The 20,322-nt window shown below is 41.2% G+C and overlaps 1 protein-coding gene across 4 annotated transcripts in view; it reads right to left on the reverse strand.

Annotated features, from left to right (window-relative positions):
* Positions 1 to 20,322, reverse strand: part of RASAL2 (RAS protein activator like 2) — a 224,170-nt gene that overhangs the window by 85,975 nt on the left and 117,873 nt on the right. The window contains exon 1 of one of the 4 annotated variants that reach the window (XM_072127148.1): positions 11,319 to 11,549. The exons of the other annotated variants lie outside the window; for them this stretch is intronic. Within the exon in view, the coding sequence (XP_071983249.1) occupies positions 11,319 to 11,331 (13 nt within the window). The 5' untranslated portion in view covers positions 11,332 to 11,549. Of the gene's footprint in view, positions 1 to 11,318; positions 11,550 to 20,322 lie in introns of those variants that run through there. 4 annotated transcript variants of the gene reach the window in all.

Consider the following 20,322-nt stretch of genomic DNA (forward strand, 5'->3'; position numbering starts at 1 on the left):
CTTCACACCACCAACATGACAAGAGAGTCACGTATGGAGGCAAGTAGCTGGTGAAGGAACATACCCAAACCCAGGCTGTGTCTACATAAGAGGGTGATTGAGGAAATATTAAGGCCCTGGAATCCCTCTTGAAATGTATCAAGAGAGAAAAACTTTTAGAACATAAAATTTTTTCTTATTATAAAGGAACATTTGCCGCTACAGGGGTTTGTCCCATTAAAAATAAAAATCGCCTCCAAAGAGGAGGCTGCAATCCAGGAGTCAATGTCATAGATATCGCTCCGTAGTAGAACCTGTCCTTGTAATAAGAGTTCCCGGGTGTGTCTTTGTTAGGGATGTGCCACTTAAAAAGGTGACCCTGCCCAAAACTCATCGCCCACGTGTGAATTCTGTATCACTGAATACACATTCATTATACTTACAATGTATCTGTAGAAGCATTGTACATCACCTGATTCTATGCCCTCATCTCATATTCTCATATCATATATTTACATTTGATTTCCAGAAACAGCGCCTCTTCTCTCCCCTGGCACCGTCTGGTATTGCAGCCCATCCCTATACAAGTGATAAGGGCTAAACTAAACTATAGTTAAGTTTGGCAATTTGTCCGGTGTAAGAAAACAGAACTATTTTCTTCCAAAAACAGCGCCGCACGTAAGCTACATGTGGTATTGCAGCTTTAACAGAGCAAACACACATTACAGGTCACTACTCATGGAAAAGTATGGAAGCAGCCATGTTTTTCTAATCCTAGGTCCGGTTTAGATGTAATCCCACGCCTCCGTGTCCCATGTCGTAGGTCCGTACTGTAAGTGCTGACGATCTAGAAGGTTCTGTCTGAGCTGCTGGCGATGAGCCCAGGACATGGAAAGATAGAAACGTCACCTTCCAACTGGTTCCTCCGTGGTAAATATGGGATAAACATTTCACATTCACCTAATCCATCTCCTTCAGCGGACATCAGTGGGATGTGCAGTGCGGACGGCTCACAATCTAATCCGGAGCTGTAGTTTACAAGCAAAATATCCAGCGTATGTTTAACCCTATCCTATCCAGAGGTCATAAACCTGTAAATCTTAAGGGAAGGAGCCTTCCTGACACAGGTGTAATAGTAAATGGTTCTCAGGCCACCAAACACTGATCCATGGTACGTTTTTGCGGTCTTTGTCCCATCAGTATGTAATCCGTAGACGCGTCGTATTTCTGAGGATCATCCCTTGCTCATCTGTATTTTGGCATACGTAAAAAAAAAAAGACTGTGAAATGAGATCGCTAGCTTCTTCCAACCACTTAAAAGGTCGAATGACTGTGTTGAATAGCAAAAGATCTGCAAATTCGGACCATGCGCAGAAACTTGTGTCGCATCGAAACGATTCACGTTCCCATAGACATTTATGGGAAGGAACAGGCTGCAGGTCTAAGGCCTTTTTAGTTTTCTACATCCTCCACCTTGATCTGTAGAAAACACATCCACATGCACGTGTCCACTGAAATGAATGCGTTATCCGAAAACACAAGAACGGATAAAACGCAAAAAGAAAAATGTTCACGTGCATGTAGCCTAAGGGTAGGTCCACACGAGACTTAGATGCAGCGAATGTTCTGGTTATACTAAAATTTAAACTATCAGAACCAAGTGACCCGTGATGCTGGTGTTGGACTGCTTTTAACCTTCGCAATGCTGCAAAAATTCTCTGATAAATCCTGATCGAATGTCTCCACATATAAAAAATCTATTTTATCTTAGGCCTAAAAAAATGGATGTCCCATCCGCATCAGATGAGTAGGGATCGGACTCTCAGAATCCCCACCGGGAGAAGGTGCGATGCTTACAGGTGCATTAGTATCAGCCTGATACGTTATGTAGCATTGCTGCTTTCTCCCATTCACTTTCCGCCTTATGGCGACTAAGTAAGCGAGCGCTATCCTGCTCAATATCTCGCACCATCGCTCTGAAAAATATGGTGCAGGCAGAATACAAAACGCCCTAAAAAATACTGGTGCGGCTGCCTCTTCAAGCTCATGTAACTCTCCAGAAGATACATAGAGGAGATCTCCAAAAAGAGAGGTTAATCTACACGAGCAGAAGGTGAAAAGATAAACCACAGAAACAAAGCTCAGGCGCTGAGATGCATCATGAACCACCCACAGATCCACAGGAAAGTCAGCGAAAAGAAAACTTCCCGCTCTCCGAGAAACCAACACAAGTTCAAGGTATTTTTTTTATGGATTTTTCTAATGTTCTGATGCATCCTGCTAATAAGACTGGCATTGATTTTATGAGGGGCTGAATACTTTGGAATTGCTATTTTACAGGGCGTCAGTTTGGCACAAAGATCTATTTATATTCAGGTCCGAAAATAGGAACTAATGTTTTTATATTAACTTAAAGGGAACCCGTCACCAGATTTTATCCCATTACACTACTACCCCCCTTAGGGTATGACATGTCCTTCCTAGATTTCCCTCTTTCAAGTGAAATCTCACGCATTTATCTATAAAAAATCTCCTCCAAAAATTCTATGCAGATGAGCAGGGAAAGGTCATATTTTGCCAGAGTTGAGTACAGTTTAGAGGCTGCAGGGGGAAGGTCACTTCAGACACCCTGATCTTTGGTTCTATAGCTAGTACCTAAAAACAAGCCTTTGGTGTTGTATTAAAGACAAGAATCTCTTCCTTCACATGAGGCTCTGGTTCAGTGCGCTACAGATCCTGAGATACAAACAAGTTAAAAATATGAGGGAATTTGATCTTATTTGCAGCCAGCATATCCATCTACATCTTTACCTGCCCATATCTCCGGTTCTGCAGTTTACAGCACCACAATCCTAATGTGATCTTCAAGATGAGATTCTTATCTTTAATATGACACAAAATCTTAATTCTAGGTGCTATAGAACTGAAAATAGAGGCATCAGAGGTATCACTTCCCCTGTAGCCTCTAAACTTCGCTCATCAGAGGCAAAATATTACTTTTTCTGCTCAGTTTCACATGACTATGAAGGTGATTAATTTGTATTAAGGATATTTCATACTCTACATTAGGGGGCTATTTGGTTAAAGGTAAAATCCGTTGACAGATTCCCAATAAGCACTTTCCTAAAGAGGAGAGAGGGAAATCGCTGATCGACGTGCTGTCTGTTCCCACGGAGCAGAAAAAAAATGCAAAAAATCTGCAACATTTTACAGTAGCAGGAAATGGAAAAACTTTTGTCTTTGGCCAGACACAGGTACATAATTTGTAAGTATATTCCCCCGACCTCTCCCCAAACAGGTTACCCAGAGAAATAGATAGGATGCCTGACGGCAATGATTATGTCCTGGCATGCAACTGAAAGCCCCCCGGGGTACATACAGTAAGGGGGCTTCCATCACCGTGTGACACTTTAAGCCCTAGAGAGAGGACTATGACACGTTTATAGGGCAGGTTACATAAACATCCACCTGGTCACCGCCGTCTGTATGCGCACATCCTGAATGGTAGCTGGAACGCATACATATGTCATTATAAATTGTGCACATTTTAACTCTACTAACTTTCTAACAATCTGTTCCTAGGAAGCAACAAGAGTTACAATGACGCCTCCCAGTCATAAAAAGTGGCTCTTAGTTGCCCCTAAATAGCAGCCAATGGTGGAGGATACGCAAGAATATAATTGTTTTTAATCAAAGCCCATGAGGGGATTGTTACGTTTTAGAAAACAAAATTTCAAACTATAAAATATGTATAAAATATGTCCCTTTATTCCATATGAAACCGTAAAACTCAGAGCCATCAAAAACCAAGCCAGAGAATCACATTTCAATAGAAACTTCAACTTCCACAACTTCCGTAGAAAATCGCCCCAAAAAGTTTATTGTTAAGTTTAGTTGGTTACTCAGTCAGGAGGGTTTAGACCTGCTCTTGTATTTGGGAAACTAAAAACTTGCGCTTCAGTGTCAGGTTCCATAGGAAATTCCATGCAGAGCATTGACATGGTTGATTTATCATGATAGTGTTACAATGTATATGTGTCAGATGCTGTGTATACCCCAGAGTGTTATATATATATATATATATATATATATATATATATATATATATATATACACACACATACACACAAGCTGTGTGCTCCTCTACTCTCACAGCCCGGTCAGTTTTACTATAAATCACGTACATTCTCTAAAACACAATAACTCTGGAACTCTATGGGGCTCATTTACTTACACAGTCGCTGGAGTTCACCGAAAGTGTCCGACGATAATGCACTGTACCGCGCCCGATAATTCACTAAGATCGTGCGCCCGATATCCTGCATGTGTCGCTTTCCCGCTCAGGTCCGACAGAGTTCACCATCTTTTAAGTGGTGCCTGTAAGTGCAAAGGATTGCGACACAATTTGAAAGTTAAATCCCGCGCTCATTCCGAAATAGTCGGATCGCCCCCTAATTTGTGTTGCACGGAAGCCAGCACAGCTGCATCAAAACCCGATCGTGTGCGCCAAAATCTCGGCGCTGAATTTTATTAAATACTTGTGCAATCCCTGAAAACGTCGGAAAGTCAGACAAAAGTGAGCAGCGCGACCCTTAGTAAATGAGCCCCTATGTTATGCAGTTCTCCTGTTATTCCAACTGGATAGCTGTAATCCGACATCTGGATCTGGCCCTCTCAGTTAGATATTGTATCAGGACGCACGCATCAACGCCTTGACAAGCAGAGAGGTAACACCTAGATGTCAATTTATTCATAAATATTTAGAAAGAATGTACAACAGCACAATGTACAAATGCAGGTAGAGATTCTTCAGAAGGTAACTGAAGAATAGATAGCGAAATCAATGGCGCTGTCCAGAATAGACACTTTAATAGCAGAATAGACACGAGCCAAGGAAAAGAGTACTGAGAAAATGTGGGTGCTCAATACCATCCAGAAACACTTAATCACTGTACAAGGAAGAGCGAAGGGGGTACCCAACGAAAAAAAACTTCTCATTCTGAATTCGGTATACTCCATTGCACACAAGAGGACGCCACGTTTTGTGCTACTGCGCTCCAGAATCAAGATTTTTCATGGAGAAGAATTTACTAAAATAGAGGAGGGGAGGCAACAAATCCTCTCTAAAAGGAGTTTCAGGAACATATTTTTATAGTGTTGGGTCATCAGTATGTAACTGTATGGAGCCCAAAACCCAGAACATATATGGACCAGCCCCATGTGATAAAAGCAAAGATGCAGTTCCCAGGTATGGCCACTATACAACAAATGGAGCCGCCTCTTCTGATGGAGTGTAGGTGACGGACCTATCCTGGGTATAGGACCTGGAAAAACCCTCTAAGTACATCTTGTATCACACTAATAGAATCACAGACCAACAAATATTCACATCCCATAACAACAATAACAAACCTTAATAAACATCTCATTCATGTGACAAATCTCACCTATAAGTGTGACACCGAAATGTGCCCGAGGCGACGGTGGGGAATGTCAGACATGCACAGAAGTTATGTTTTACACCGCCATAATACGTCCAGTACTGTTCTGGATAATAAGCATATTCTGCATTACGGCTTATTCCCATGGATTCAGACGGAAGGCCTGATGAGAGACGAGATCCAGGAAACTTACTAATTGAGCGGGTTCTGCAGAGTAAGCCTAAAGCGGCCTCTTATGTAAAGGGCCGGGGATCAGCTACGGCGCACATTACACCGACACAACAAGAAGAAAGGGCCTTTGAGTAACAGCGATGAGTATTAGAGGCTTAAAGCAATCGCCCATTTTCAAACGCCTCAATTATACAGATTACAGCCCAATCCCCCTTAATGTCTGACTTCTAGATATTTATTGTGAATTATTGCACATACCGGGATAATCCGCTCATTACCCGCTCACCTGTGCCCCATTCCCGCTCCCTGAGTCACTTTCTTAAAAGGATATGGGAAGGATGGGCACCGAAAGGAGCCACATTGTTCCACCCTGTGACATGGCTGGTATTGGCGGATGATGTCTACCCAAGCCGGATACCACCGATTATAACCTCTACATGTCACTGTAGTATGTCATATGGTTTTTGTAGTATGCTTACTCTTGGTAGAGGAACGGTCAATAATTTTAACCATATTTACAGGCAGTGTTTAGTAATGTCCCTGTAGATCTGTGTAAACGTACCTGTGTGTGTTGTAAGCAGCAGGACTGTGAAAAAATGCATTCATATTCCAGGTTTATAGCTGGACTTTATGCACTCTGGTCCACTAGTGTGTGAGGTCTGTTCGATGAACATGACATGAACAAATAAAATAAGACAAAACAGGTAAAACAGTCATATGGCCGGTCTAAATGGGAAGCCGATATTGGGCCCATAACAGACGAACAATGGACCTCCATTCTAGCTTGGACACCAGATCTGTCTCCAAGCGAGAAACAGACTCTCACAGTTATTCCTATGCCACAGAACATATAAGATGCCAGCGTGGTTGTGCAGAATTGGTATTAGGGGGGATGATTGTTGCCCCAGATGTGGTAGAGATGGGGCACATCTGCTCCACATGATGTGGGAGTGTCCTGAACTGGGCACGTTCTGGAAGGCGGTGCTGAGCCTTGTGAAAAAGGTATATGATGTGCAGATCCCTGCCACTCCTATGGTTTGCATTCTGGGTTGGGTAGATGAGGTAACAGATGAAAGGGGACCTAAACTGGGCATTGCCCGTATGTTATATCAAGCGAGAAAACTAATTGCGTACCACTGGATACAGGCTGCTCCTCCTACTAAACAGGAATTTATCACTAAAATGAATAGGATAATTAGGCTAGAGAAAGGGGTATACATTAAGAGAAAGGCTGAAAAGCGATTTGAGAAAATATGGGGGCCCTGGCTTGATTCACCGGGACTTCCATCAGTGCACCTGCGCAGAAACCCGTTTCACACTTTGTAAGATATGGTTTAAGAAATGTGGTGTAACCATTGCAAGAAGAAACTGGCTGTCATGAGCTTTATTGATGTGATTGTCATTGAAGGTCACGGATTTGGTCTGCTTTTGTATATAAGGAGAACCCCAATACGCATTGTTTGATGTATCATGCAAATTATATGTGAATATGATCTTTTTATGCTGTACGGTCTCTGGAGGGTGGGGGGGGGGGTATCTGTTTTATGTTGACTGTTGTAAAATGAAAAAATGTTTAATAAAAAAGAGTGGATTAAAAAAAAAACAGTCATATGGAAACAATAGGAGTGAGGACCCTGCTCCCAAGAGCTTACAGTCTATTAATGGACTTTTCACAGTCCTGCTGTTACTATTAACACACACACAAAGGTATGGTTACACAGATCTGAAGGGCAAAAACCAACACAGTCTGTAAGCCTGATAATAGTGGTGTTGATGGTGGGAAAGTCCTCCATTAAATGAGCCCTAGCAGCCACCATAGATCTGGACACACATCTTCAGGACTCAGACATTCTCAAACATTATTGTTTCTGTTCTTGTTATACTTGAATGACATTGGCCTCCTAATAAACTATAATACGTATTCATCAAGGGCAGAGGATGACATATTCACATTATTGTTCTATGACCTAGAAAATTATGATGAACTGAACTATTCTCAAATACTCAGCCCATAAAACCAGCTCTTGTGAATACCAAACACACGTCACACTACAGCCTTATATATATATGTATGTATATATATATGTACACTACACACATATATGTACACTATGTATATTACACTACTTGTGAGCCTGTACAATGGTCCTATACTATTCATCTCTTCTATCCATTCATCTACTGGGGCCAGTAAGACCTCCAGTGTCTAATCCCAAGTGGTAGAAGACTTTGGGTTCATATAGACTCATGTACAAGGTCATAATATCGCTATATCTCCACGCTCCTACATCAGGTCATTACATCTGTTGTAAGGATGGGATTTGTATCCGGACCCTAAAATGTGCCGACATTATGATCCTATGAGTTGCTGTACTCCTCCTCCAGACAAATGGCACCTGCTCTATGGACCACATATATAAATCAACGCAAAAGATACATGATGCGCCCCCCCCCCATCCAAAATCAGTGGCGTTCATGTTGGATGCCAAACTACATTTTCACATAAAATGCATGATCATTTTCATTCCCATGCACCAAAAGTTTACTGCCCAAAATCTGTCAGCCAATAATGACAATTCCTTTATATAGCTCACACAGATTACGCAGCGCTACACCGAGATTGCCAATCAGTCCCTGTCCCCAATGGGGCTCACACTCTTATCAACCTACCTGTATGTTTTGTAGTGTCGGAGGAAACCCACCCAAACACGGAGAGAACATACAAACTCTTTGAAGATGTTGACCCTGGGACTTGAGCCCAGGACCCCAGCGCATCAAGGCTGTAATGCAAACCACTAAGCCACCGTGCTGCCCTACAATCAGAAGACCCAAGAGCTGGAGACAAATAAAGCAAGTAGTTAAAGGGGTCTTCCAAAGAGCTGTTTTTTTCCAAAAACAGCGCCACATCTGACTAGGAGTGGTGTGTGGTATTGCGACTAGGCTCCATTCATTTCTGTACAGCGGAGCTGCAATACCAGCACAAACCATGGTCAGGTGTGGCGCGGTTTTTGGAATAAAGGACAGCCCCTTTAACAATTTGCCACAGACAACCTATAAGAAAGTTACTTCTTCCATGTATCAACGTCAACAACAAGAAAATATGTATTATATATACAGAATACAAAATGTATCAACCTGTCTCCAGTCATTATTGCATCAATCTGAAGGTTCATCTACGATTAACTGGGAAATTCCACGGTAGGAAAAGCAAGAAAACGAATCAAACAGTTTTGTTATCTTGGGATGTACAGGATGTGAGAATGTGTAATACTTTCAGGAAAACATTGGCACTATGAATCAATACCGGAATGTCCAACCCATCTACATCAGCTTGTAACATCTACTAGTAACATCTACTAGTAATATGTACAGGTCTAGTAACACAACATCTACTAGTAATATGCACAGGTCTAGTAACACAACCTCTACTAGTAACATCTACTAGTAATATGCACAGGTCTAGTAACACAACCTCTACTAGTAACATCTACTAGTAATATGTACAGGTCTAGTAACACAACATCTACTAGTAATATGTACAGGTCTAGTAACACAACATCTACTAGTAATATGTACAGGTCTAGTAACATCTACTAGTAATATGTACAGGTCTAGTAACATCTACTAGTAATATGTACAGGTCTAGTAACATCTACTAGTAATATGTACAGGTCTAGTAACATCTACTAGTAATATGTACAGGTGTAGTAACATCTACTAGTAATATGTACAGGTGTAGTAACATCTACTAAGTAATATGTACAGGTGTAGTAACATCTACTAGTAATATGTACAGGTGTAGTAACATCTACTAGTAATATGTACAGGTGTAGTAACATCTACTAGTAATATGTACAGGTCTAGTAACATCTACTAGTAATATGTACAGGTGTAGTAACATCTACTAGTAATATGTACAGGTCTAGTAACATCTACTAGTAATATGTACAGGTCTAGTAACATCTACTAGTAATATGTACAGGTCTAGTAACATCTACTAGTAATATGTACAGGTGTAGTAACATCTACTAGTAATATGTACAGGTGTAGTAACATCTACTAGTAATATGTACAGGTCTAGTAACATCTACTAGTAATATGTACAGGTGTAGTAACATCTACTAGTAATATGTACAGGTCTAGTAACATCTACTAGTAATATGTACAGGTCTAGTAACATCTACTAGTAATATGTACAGGTGTAGTAACATCTACTAGTAATATGTACAGGTCTAGTAACATCTACTAGTAATATGTACAGGTGTAGTAACATCTACTAGTAATATGTACAGGTGTAGTAACATCTACTAGTAATATGTACAGGTGTAGTAACATCTACTAGTAATATGTACAGGTCTAGTAACATCTACTAGTAATATGTACAGGTCTAGTAACATCTACTAGTAATATGTACAGGTCTAGTAACATCTACTAGTAATATGTACAGGTCTAGTAACACAACCTCTACTAGTAACATCTACTAGTAATATGTACAGGTGTAGTAACATCTACTAGTAATATGTACAGGTCTAGTAACATCTACTAGTAATATGTACAGGTGTAGTAACATCTACTAGTAATATGTACAGGTCTAGTAACATCTACTAGTAATATGTACAGGTGTAGTAACATCTACTAGTAATATGTACAGGTCTAGTAACATCTACTAGTAATATGTACAGGTGTAGTAACATCTACTAGTAATATGTACAGGTGTAGTAACATCTACTAGTAATATGTACAGGTCTAGTAACATCTACTAGTAATATGTACAGGTCTAGTAACATCTACTAGTAATATGTACAGGTGTAGTAACATCTACTAGTAATATGTACAGGTCTAGTAACATCTACTAGTAATATGTACAGGTGTAGTAACATCTACTAGTAATATGTACAGGTGTAGTAACATCTACTAGTAATATGTACAGGTGTAGTAACATCTACTAGTAATATGTACAGGTCTAGTAACATCTACTAGTAATATGTACAGGTCTAGTAACATCTACTAGTAATATGTACAGGTCTAGTAACATCTACTAGTAATATGTACAGGTCTAGTAACACAACCTCTACTAGTAACATCTACTAGTAATATGTACAGGTGTAGTAACATCTACTAGTAATATGTACAGGTCTAGTAACATCTACTAGTAATATGTACAGGTGTAGTAACATCTACTAGTAATATGTACAGGTCTAGTAACATCTACTAGTAATATGTACAGGTGTAGTAACATCTACTAGTAATATGTACAGGTCTAGTAACACAACATCTAGTATGATCTACAGGTCTGATAACACAACATAAGCTTGTAACAACTAATAGTAATATCTACAGGTCTAGTAACATCTACTAGTAATATGTACAGGTCTAGTAACACAACATAAGCTTGTAACAACTAATAGTAATATCTAGGTGTAGTAACACAACATCAGCTTATAACAACTACTAGTAATATGTACAGGTCTAGTAACACAACATCTAGTATGATCTACAGGTCTGATAACACAACATAAGCTTGTAACATCTACTAGTAATATGTACAGGTCTAGTAACATCTGCTTGTAACACCTACTAGTAATATCTACAGTACCGCCTGATAACAAGTTACATAAAGTAAAGACAAACTTTGAAGTCTGATAGAAGGAAGGTTCTATGAGATCAGACAGATGACCTATGACCTGCATACAGTAAGGATCCAGGCACCGGCAGCGCCTCTCTTACCTGTATATTGCATCTCATCCCGGAATCACATTGCAGGACATGGAGCATGAGCCTCACAAAAAGTTTCCGGCTCCCAGTCGCCTTCCTGTCTTAAGAACAGCCTCACATTGAGGTATGCAGAAAATCAAGAGAGTCCAACTTAGTCCCAACCCAATGAGATCCCCGACCTGCCACATCCAAACTATGGCTGCCTCAGTGCACCCAGACTGAGAGTGATCCTCCCTGGGAAAACTATGCTACAAACTCTCAGTGACATCCTAACAATGTGCCTGGCTCTTCCTCCTATCACCAGGGCGTGTGTTAGCTTTGGGGAGGTGTGGAAGGAGGGGGCAGGGGGGTGGGTAGAGACTCCAGGGAAATAAAACCTTCACTTTATTACTCCACATACTCCCCAGAGCGGTCAGATTTTTTTTAAATTTTATTTTATATTTTCACATAATTGTAACTTTTTTTTTTAAACTTCCAAATTAACACCAAACATAAGTGTGTGCACATAACCAGTGTATATCTATTATATACACACATAAATATACAGATATATGTATTTTATACTTATGATCAACTATTAATATCAGTTCCTCAATCCTTAGTTTATGCCCTTTTTGGATAATAATAATTCCTTTATTTATATAGTGCACACAGATTATGCAGTGCTGCACAGAGATTGCTAAATCGGTCTTTCCAAGTTTGCACAAGTTTCCTCCAGGTCCTCCGGTTTCCTCCCACCCTCAAAAACTTACAGATAGGTTGATTAGATTGTGAGCCCCATCGGGGACAGGGACCAATTTGCCAAGTGCTGTGCAGCGCTGCGTAATCTGCCTAAATTAATTATTATTATTAAGACATCTCATAGACTGTAAGCTCTTGAGAGCAGGGTCCTCATTCCTATTGTTTTGTAAAGAGAATGGCTCATATTGCACCAAAACGTCACCATTTGTCACTATGAATTAAGGATACCATCTTTTCACGATACATGCTACTTTTTTCCTTGTACATATTGTTTCGTATGACAATGTTTTTACTTTGTAAGTTTTTATTAGGCATGCATGATTCCCCCATGCGATATACATAAAGGCAGACTGATTATTATTACGATGGGGTCAATAGTTGGGGGAGCGGAGTTACAAGACTGGTACAATAGGGCAGTTCCAGGTTGCAACGTACAAATTTGAGGCTTGTGCGATACAATCAGGAAGACCACACGGTGATATAACATTTGGAGTGATGTCCGCTAATCCATCAAGGATTATAGCTTGTAGTAAGTTTATTGTAAAAGGCTGTAAAAAAAAAAGTCAGAGCAGGTCCAATTCCTGTAAATGTGGCTCGGGCATCTATGGGAACGTGAAAAAAAACAGACGCCAAGTGGGTGTTATCTGTCTGCCATCCATATTCGAAGATCACTTGCCTTTAAGGTATGGACAAGCTGCTGACATCATTTGCCATCAACTAATTATTTTTTTTGCAGATCCGTAAAAAACTATGACATACAGACGGCACGCGGACTATTTTTGTGGACATGTGTAACGTTCACAATGTGTAAATGTTTCTCAAAATCGCTGGATGTCACAATATTCAATTGATAATAAGGGATCAATATCATAAAGACCGTGGAATACAACTGGAACATTACACTGGATTGAATTTTTAAAAAAAACTTAAAAAATTTCATAGGATAAATATAGACTATTCACTGTGGGTTAGCAGTACCTTGCCTAACAAGAGAAAACCTAGCTGCTGCAGAACATCACGTCTCTGGAAAGCTGCTCGTACATGCCGGGACTTGTTCCAGAGCCGACCTTGTGCCTGGCATACTCTTCCGATCACACAAAATCCTCTGGACGATAGGATATAATTCAGGTTTTACTTTGCAGTGGTAACACAGAGGCCAGATTGCTGCTGTCTGGGGTCTCTCCGCACTGTTTATTTGTAGCTGTTGCACTAAAGGACTACACACATTCTAAGAAATCTTTTCTTCAAGGGTCTCCCCTCCCCCTCCTGATGGTCAGCACCCCCCCCCCCTTCCCCAGCAGCAGCAGGGAGCCCTCTGGGAAACTTCTATATAAACAGCATGCCAGTCAATGCAAGTGCACAGTCACTGGAGCGTAAAGAGGGTGTACGTCATGAATAGGCATGTACCCCTCCAAATGTTATAGACTTGCAGGACGATAGGGACGATACCACAGCATACAACGACACGAAATGTAGACCCCAGATCTGGGACCCCTACTGGTCAGCCAGCACACATCATTGCTGGACAAACCAAAGGAAAGAAAGCAAACAAAATTAGATTAGAATAAAACAAAACTCAAACACAAAAACAGTAGAACATGGTATGAGTGGATACTGCAGATTAGCTGTAGAGAAATAAATGATGCGAAGTTTCAATACCATGTAGCACCCATAGGCAGATTTGGAGTCATGATTGGAGTGAAGTTGCCATGTTAGACATTCCCTTTAAGCAACGAAGAAGCTAAGGACAGTAGCTATGAAGCTATGGATCATTATTAATCTGATACAATTTGCAGATCTTAAGGAGAAGACAACAATGTTATAGAAACCATTCACTATGTTGCACAAGAATACAAGACAATTATCAGAGACCCTCTAGAGCAGTTGTGGCAAACCTATGGCACTGGTGCCAGAGGTGGCACTCGGAGCCCTTTCTGTGGGCACTCAGGCCATCACCAGAGATGACTCCAGGTATCTTCCTGCAGTCCCAGACAACTCAGGACTTACTGTGCACAGAGCTATATTAAAGTGACTGTGCTATCTGGGACCACTGGAGGAGTGGGAAGGTGTGGACAGATCTGGATTATCATTGTAACTCCTGCTCCAGCCCTGACAATTCTTCCAGAGAATGGGCCAATAAGATCCAACATTGTGTTTCTCCAGCACTGGACAGATAGAGGGGGAGTCTGTCCGTGCCCATAGCAGTACCACATTTACATCTCAGGAAGCCAAAACAAATTGGAGTGTATTCCCCACCCATTCATAAAGCCACATTAAAACCACACTCCATATGCAAATAAACACACATGGTTGGCAATGTGCAAATGATATCTTCATGAACAAGCAAGCAATGTAAATACAAGACGTCACTACAAAGTGCTAACAACAGGCATCAAATGAGTCAGAAGTTTATATGATCAGAAGGAAAAGAGGAGGAGACCCCTACTTAGTGCAAGATCTTTAGGGTGGCTGCTACTGCCGTCATTCGAGAACAGAGGTGAAAGGTTATTCTAAGTGCCCGGAGAAAAACCAACATGACTAATATCCAACAAGCATCTGCAAAACTCATTGTGCACAGTCAAAATTTGTCATTAACTGCATTTTTTGACTTGTATATTTATGGCGCACTTTAGGACTTGTTTACACAATGCGTTCTCATAGCCTTTATATTACATTAACATTGTATTTAGCATAAAAATGCAACGTAAACTGACTGAAATGCAACTCAAAGCCGTGCGTGATCCCAGCCTGTAAAACCCATTTGTACCCCATGCAGGGGCGTAACTACAGTCGTAGCAGCCATGGCAGCTGCTATGGGGCCCATAGCATCAAGGGGCCCCATCATCCAACCTGACAAACTAAAGAATGGAGGATATACCCCATTATATACATATTATGCTCCACATTGTACAACCTAATATGTGTATGACATATATGTGATGTATATATGCTATATATGTGTATAGAATGTATGATGTGTATATATACTGAATTATGCTCTATGTGTGTAATGTGTATACTATGTAACTCTAACTCACATTTGTGAGTACAGGCGGTCCCCTACTTAAGGACACCCAACTTACAGACAACCCATAGTTACAGACGGACCCTCTGCCCACTGTGACCTCTGGTGAAGCTCTCTGGATGCTTTACTATAGTCCCAGACTGCAATGATCAGCTGTAAGGTGTCTGTAATGAAGCTTTATTGATAATTCTTGGTCCAATTACACCAAAAATTTTGAAACTCCAATTGTCACTGGGGCAAAAGAAAAATTTTTATCTAGAACTTCCATTATAAAATATACAGTTTCGACTTACATACAAATTCAACTTAAGAACAAACCTCCAGACCCTATCTTGTATGTAACCCGGGGACTGCCTGTATATAAATATGTATATATTTTTTAAGGGGTAAAGGGGGCCCCATTCAGAAGTCTGCTTTGGGGCCCTGCATGCAATGGCAGATCTTATATACAGGATCTAACAAAATGTCACTTGGAAGGGCCTCCATGGTCCCCAGAGTCTTATCTTATCCTGATGGTAGCCATTAAACCTCCGCTCACACTTGAGCAATCATTTAAGATAAGTAACTTGCTATTTTGGGGTTAGATACCAGAATTTTGTTGTTTCTTGTCAGTCCCCGGATGACAACACAAAGGCGTCTGTAGAGAGTTATTATAGGATGATTATCATATAATACCCCACGTCCGCACTCATTAAAGTTATATCACTGAGGTCTATGATAATGACGTTGGTTGCATTAATGTATTATCTGGGTTATCTGGGTTTAGGAAGTCTTTGTCGGTGCTGTGTTTTCTCTGCACCTTATCCATACGCCAAAGGAGATAAGGACCTGAGCGCTCAGAGGGTTCCTGGAGCCATGTTCTGCCATTGATTTCATATTATATTAAAGCAGGACAATCAAATACGGTCGCCATTGTCCGGCAGATTAATCTGACCAGTCTGATTGATGATCGCGCGATAATCAATACCGCCATCAAGTACATAAGTGGCTTGTCCGGGGACGCACCTGTCTATTCTTGTATCTAGAATTGCATTCACAATTACAAGGCTGAGCTGTAGTATCGCATAGAACCTGTGCACAGAGGTGGCGCTGTTTTATTAAGAAAGCGGTTTCTGATAAACATATACAGGGGCAGATTTACTTACCCGGTCCCTTCACGATCCAGCGGCGCGTTCTCTGCGGTGGATACAGGTCCGGCCGGGATTCACTAAGGTAGTTCCTCCGCCGTCCACCAGGTGGCGCTGCTGCGCTGAAGTTCCCCGGAGGCGTGCTGGAATGCCCTGAAATTCACCGGCCTATACCTGGTGAAGGTAAGTGTAATTTTCGCGACACATTTTTTGTCATAAATGAGGCGGTTTTTCCGAATCCGCCGGGTTTTCCTTCAGCCACGCCCCCCGATTTCCGTCGCGTGCATGCCAGCGCCGAAGCACCACAATCCGATTGCGTGCGCCAAAATCCCGGGGCAATTCAGGTACAATCGACGCAAATCGGAAATATTCGGGTAACACGTCGGGAAAACGTGAATCGGGCCCTTAGTAAATGACCCCCACAATGTTAAAACACAGACAAAGCCAAAGCCATGTGACTGACAAACCCAGAAATAAGATGAGAGTTTATAGGGGGCAATGTTGGTTTTGATGGATCCAGAGAGAGAACAATAATGGAAATACATACGCCTCTTCCATGTTTTGGACTTGATTCTGCAACAGTCTTAACAAATACTGCTGTGTGAGAGCGTCCTTAAAGGAGCACATACACATCCTTGTGAATTATTAGGTTAAATTCTAAGAAACATGACTTCAGCACATAATATGGCTGCCTGCAGGCGACAGGTGAACTTTCAGTAAACTTCACATACATCAGGATTGGCAGACGCCGCACAGATAACAGTTTTATTGCTACTGGAGTAAACGATTTTAGTTTGCTTCAGTAACAGCGCCACCCTGGTCCACAGTCCGTGTGTGGTATTGCATCTCATCTCCATTCACTCATATCATGTAATAATTCCATCAAGTAATAATTGTCATCAATGGTGTGACCTGTAGCTGTTGGGATCCAATCCTGGGCCTAAGTATGGCTGCGCCCCCCTAAAATCGCATCCCTTACCAATGACCTTTCCTGACAAACCTATTATAGTTAGCATCTTAATTGCAAATTCAGTAACCATTCTGAAGCATCTATTCTTCAAATACTGCCTAGTGTTGTTCCTCTATTATTCCTCCGAAAGGTTTAGGAATACATTGACAACCTTTTTGGCATTTCCCTTGAAATTTTTAATACAGGCAGTCCCGGGTTACATACAAGATAGGTTCTGTAGGTTTGTTCTTAAGTTGAATTTGTATGTAAGTCGGAACTGTATATATAATATTTGTAACCCCAGCCAAATTTTTTTGGTCTCTGTGACAATTGGATTTTAAAAATGTTGGGTTGGTATAAGAACCAGGAATAACCATAAAGCTTCATGACAGACACCTTTTATAACTCTTATAGCCATTTAATGTAGCCCAAGGCTAAAGTTAAGTAAATTATAAAAATCCTGAGGCCGTTTGTAACTAGGGGCCGTCTTTAAGTTGGGTGTCCAATTGTCAAAGTATCATAGGAGCAGCATAACAAATAGGGTGGTGCCAAGTCCTCTTTAAAACCTTTACCTATTCCAGCTATTTATAACCCCTATATATAGCTGGCAGGTTATAGGCAATCTTGGCAGCGGGCATGCTCCATGTATGCCCACCCTCGCTAATCTCAATGAACAAAACAATGGCTGGCAGTTCATGTCTGCCCACTGCATTCCATATAGGTCACCGCTTGTGTGTGACAATAGGATTGTTGCTAATTAAGATCCATGTAATTCGGAGCTCACCCACATAGAGCCCCCCACCCCTTGACGCATTGGGAGGTTTTCTTTGTGTGCGATCCCATGAACACAACATAAATACAATGTTTATATCCTGAGACGTCTCAAGTGAGCGCTGCCTTCATTACCTTCAAGAAAATGAGGACCTCTGCTGACCTGACACATTGTAACGCACGCTATTGTATAGTAACGGCTCAATTTAGCCGTTCCGGTTTCTTAAACACAACACGGTTTAACTAGCGAGATACCAGGATACATCTACACCTATTACCTACCTACATATTGTTCTGCTTCATCATAATCAGGGGCAGATTATAACTGCCCTGGGCTGTATGACTACAGGCGGTCCACTACTTAAGGACACCCGACTTACAGACGACCCATAGTTAAAGACCGACCTCTCTGACCACTGTGACCTCTGGTGAAGTTCTCTGGATGTTACTATAGTCCCAGGCTGCAATGATCAGCTGTAAGGCGTCTGTAATGAAGTTTTATTGATAATCCTTGTTCCAATTACAGCAAAAAATTTTGAAACTTCAATTGTCACTGGGGCAAAAACATTTTTTGTCTGGATCTACCATTAAAAAATATACAGTTTCGACTTACATACAAATTCAACTTAATGTAACCCCGGAACCTATCTTGTATGTAACCCCGGGACTGTCTGTATTATATTATTATATATTAGAGCCCCTACCAAAGTCCAGAATTCACTTCCTACATATCAGCTTCTTGGGGAATGGAGGATGCCTCCCTTCTGCCTGCTTTTAGGACCTTTGAAGGACCTTCGAAAATCCAAAAATGTCTGTATATATTTACTGAGAAGAAATGAACATATGTACAAGGTATGTCCTTCTCATATGTATGTCCTTCTAAGTATAAAATTTGGTGGGTGTTTTGTGTGGCACAGGGCCCCCTAGAAGGCCCAAACCACGTATATTATAATCCACTTCTGACCACAGATAGAAGAGGAGGAACAAAACCTGTAGGGTCCATAAAGTATCTCTTCATCGTATCAAGTGATCGGAACTGTACATTTCACCGGTTTCTTAAAAATGTTGCATTGTGGCTCAGCGACAAAGTTATACCTTTGTAAAAGTGAGTATGACTGGAGGATCAGACTACACAGTATCATGTAGTCTGTTACCATGGTGAATGCCAAACCTCAGGCTTGGAATAAGAACCAACTAAATAGGAAAAGTTTTGGAATGTCACAAACTGGTTACATTCCATCAGGTGGCACAGAAAATTCTTTGTTGCGCAAGCCTCCTCTCACCAGCGCCTACAGGGTTAATCCCAAAACAATAAAGTCACCATCTGTGTTACTTGCTACTGAGCGTTTCATGGCAGCCTCAATCTTGTATGTAATGAAAGAGGAGCCGATGAGAACGACATTCTTTGACTCATCCGAAATCAATCCAATTCATTCGGAGCGCAGATGGAGGAAGCGATCTGATGATGCCCGAGCAGCTAATGCCTGGCGCAGAACAAGAGACAAACATCCGAGAAATTAACCAACTTATATTAGGCCTGCGCATCCAGCGGTTCATTGCGCTGCCGTGACGTACACAAGGAGCATTAACCTCCAGCACAATAACCAAGTAATGAAGGTTTCTTAAAAAAAACATTTAAAAAATAAATATATATATATTCCTTCTATATGTAGAGGCACCAATTCTGCATCTGCTAGGCAAGAATTCACAGAAAAGAAACAAAATAACCCACAAAAACTTGGCTCAAGCTCCAAATGGCGGATGAACGAATAAGCACTTACCCCACCAAAAAACAAACAAACAAAACAACAACAAAAAGGCACCTGTGGAATATAAGGAGAAAGCATCTCATGGTCACATATGCTCAAGATCACATGAACAAATCTGTCAATGCTTTACCATTGCAAATGGACAATTCCAAACCCTCCGAGCGCCAAAAAAGAGCAGTAAAACAGGTTTTACTTTGACCTTGTGACCTTAGCACTGACACCACCCTGGTGATCCCTATCCTTACTTCCCTTACAGCTGACAACATAATTGTGAGGACCTGTCACCTCTCCTGACAAGTCTATTTCAGTCAACATTAGTATTCCACAGCAAATTTGGCAAAACTTTACCCAGAACTGTGTAGTGCTGTTCCCCTATTATTCAAAATCCATCAATAAATGAAAGGAAATCTACCATCAAAATCCATCATGACAAACCAAGGACGCTTACTCCTAGATCCAGGCACCGTGACACTGGTAATCAACCTCCTCCTTCCAAAATCAACTTCAAAAATTATGCTAATGCAACAGAAGGGCTCTGGGTGGCATTGCCAGAGCCCCTCCCTGCTGTAGCTTCATTGGCTGCGTCTGAGGGGCTGTAGAAACCCCCACCAGAGCCCTTCTTTCTCATTAGCAT

The sequence above is a fragment of the Engystomops pustulosus genome, chromosome 10 (assembly GCF_040894005.1).
Source record: "Engystomops pustulosus chromosome 10, aEngPut4.maternal, whole genome shotgun sequence".
NCBI lineage: Eukaryota > Metazoa > Chordata > Amphibia > Anura > Leptodactylidae > Engystomops > Engystomops pustulosus.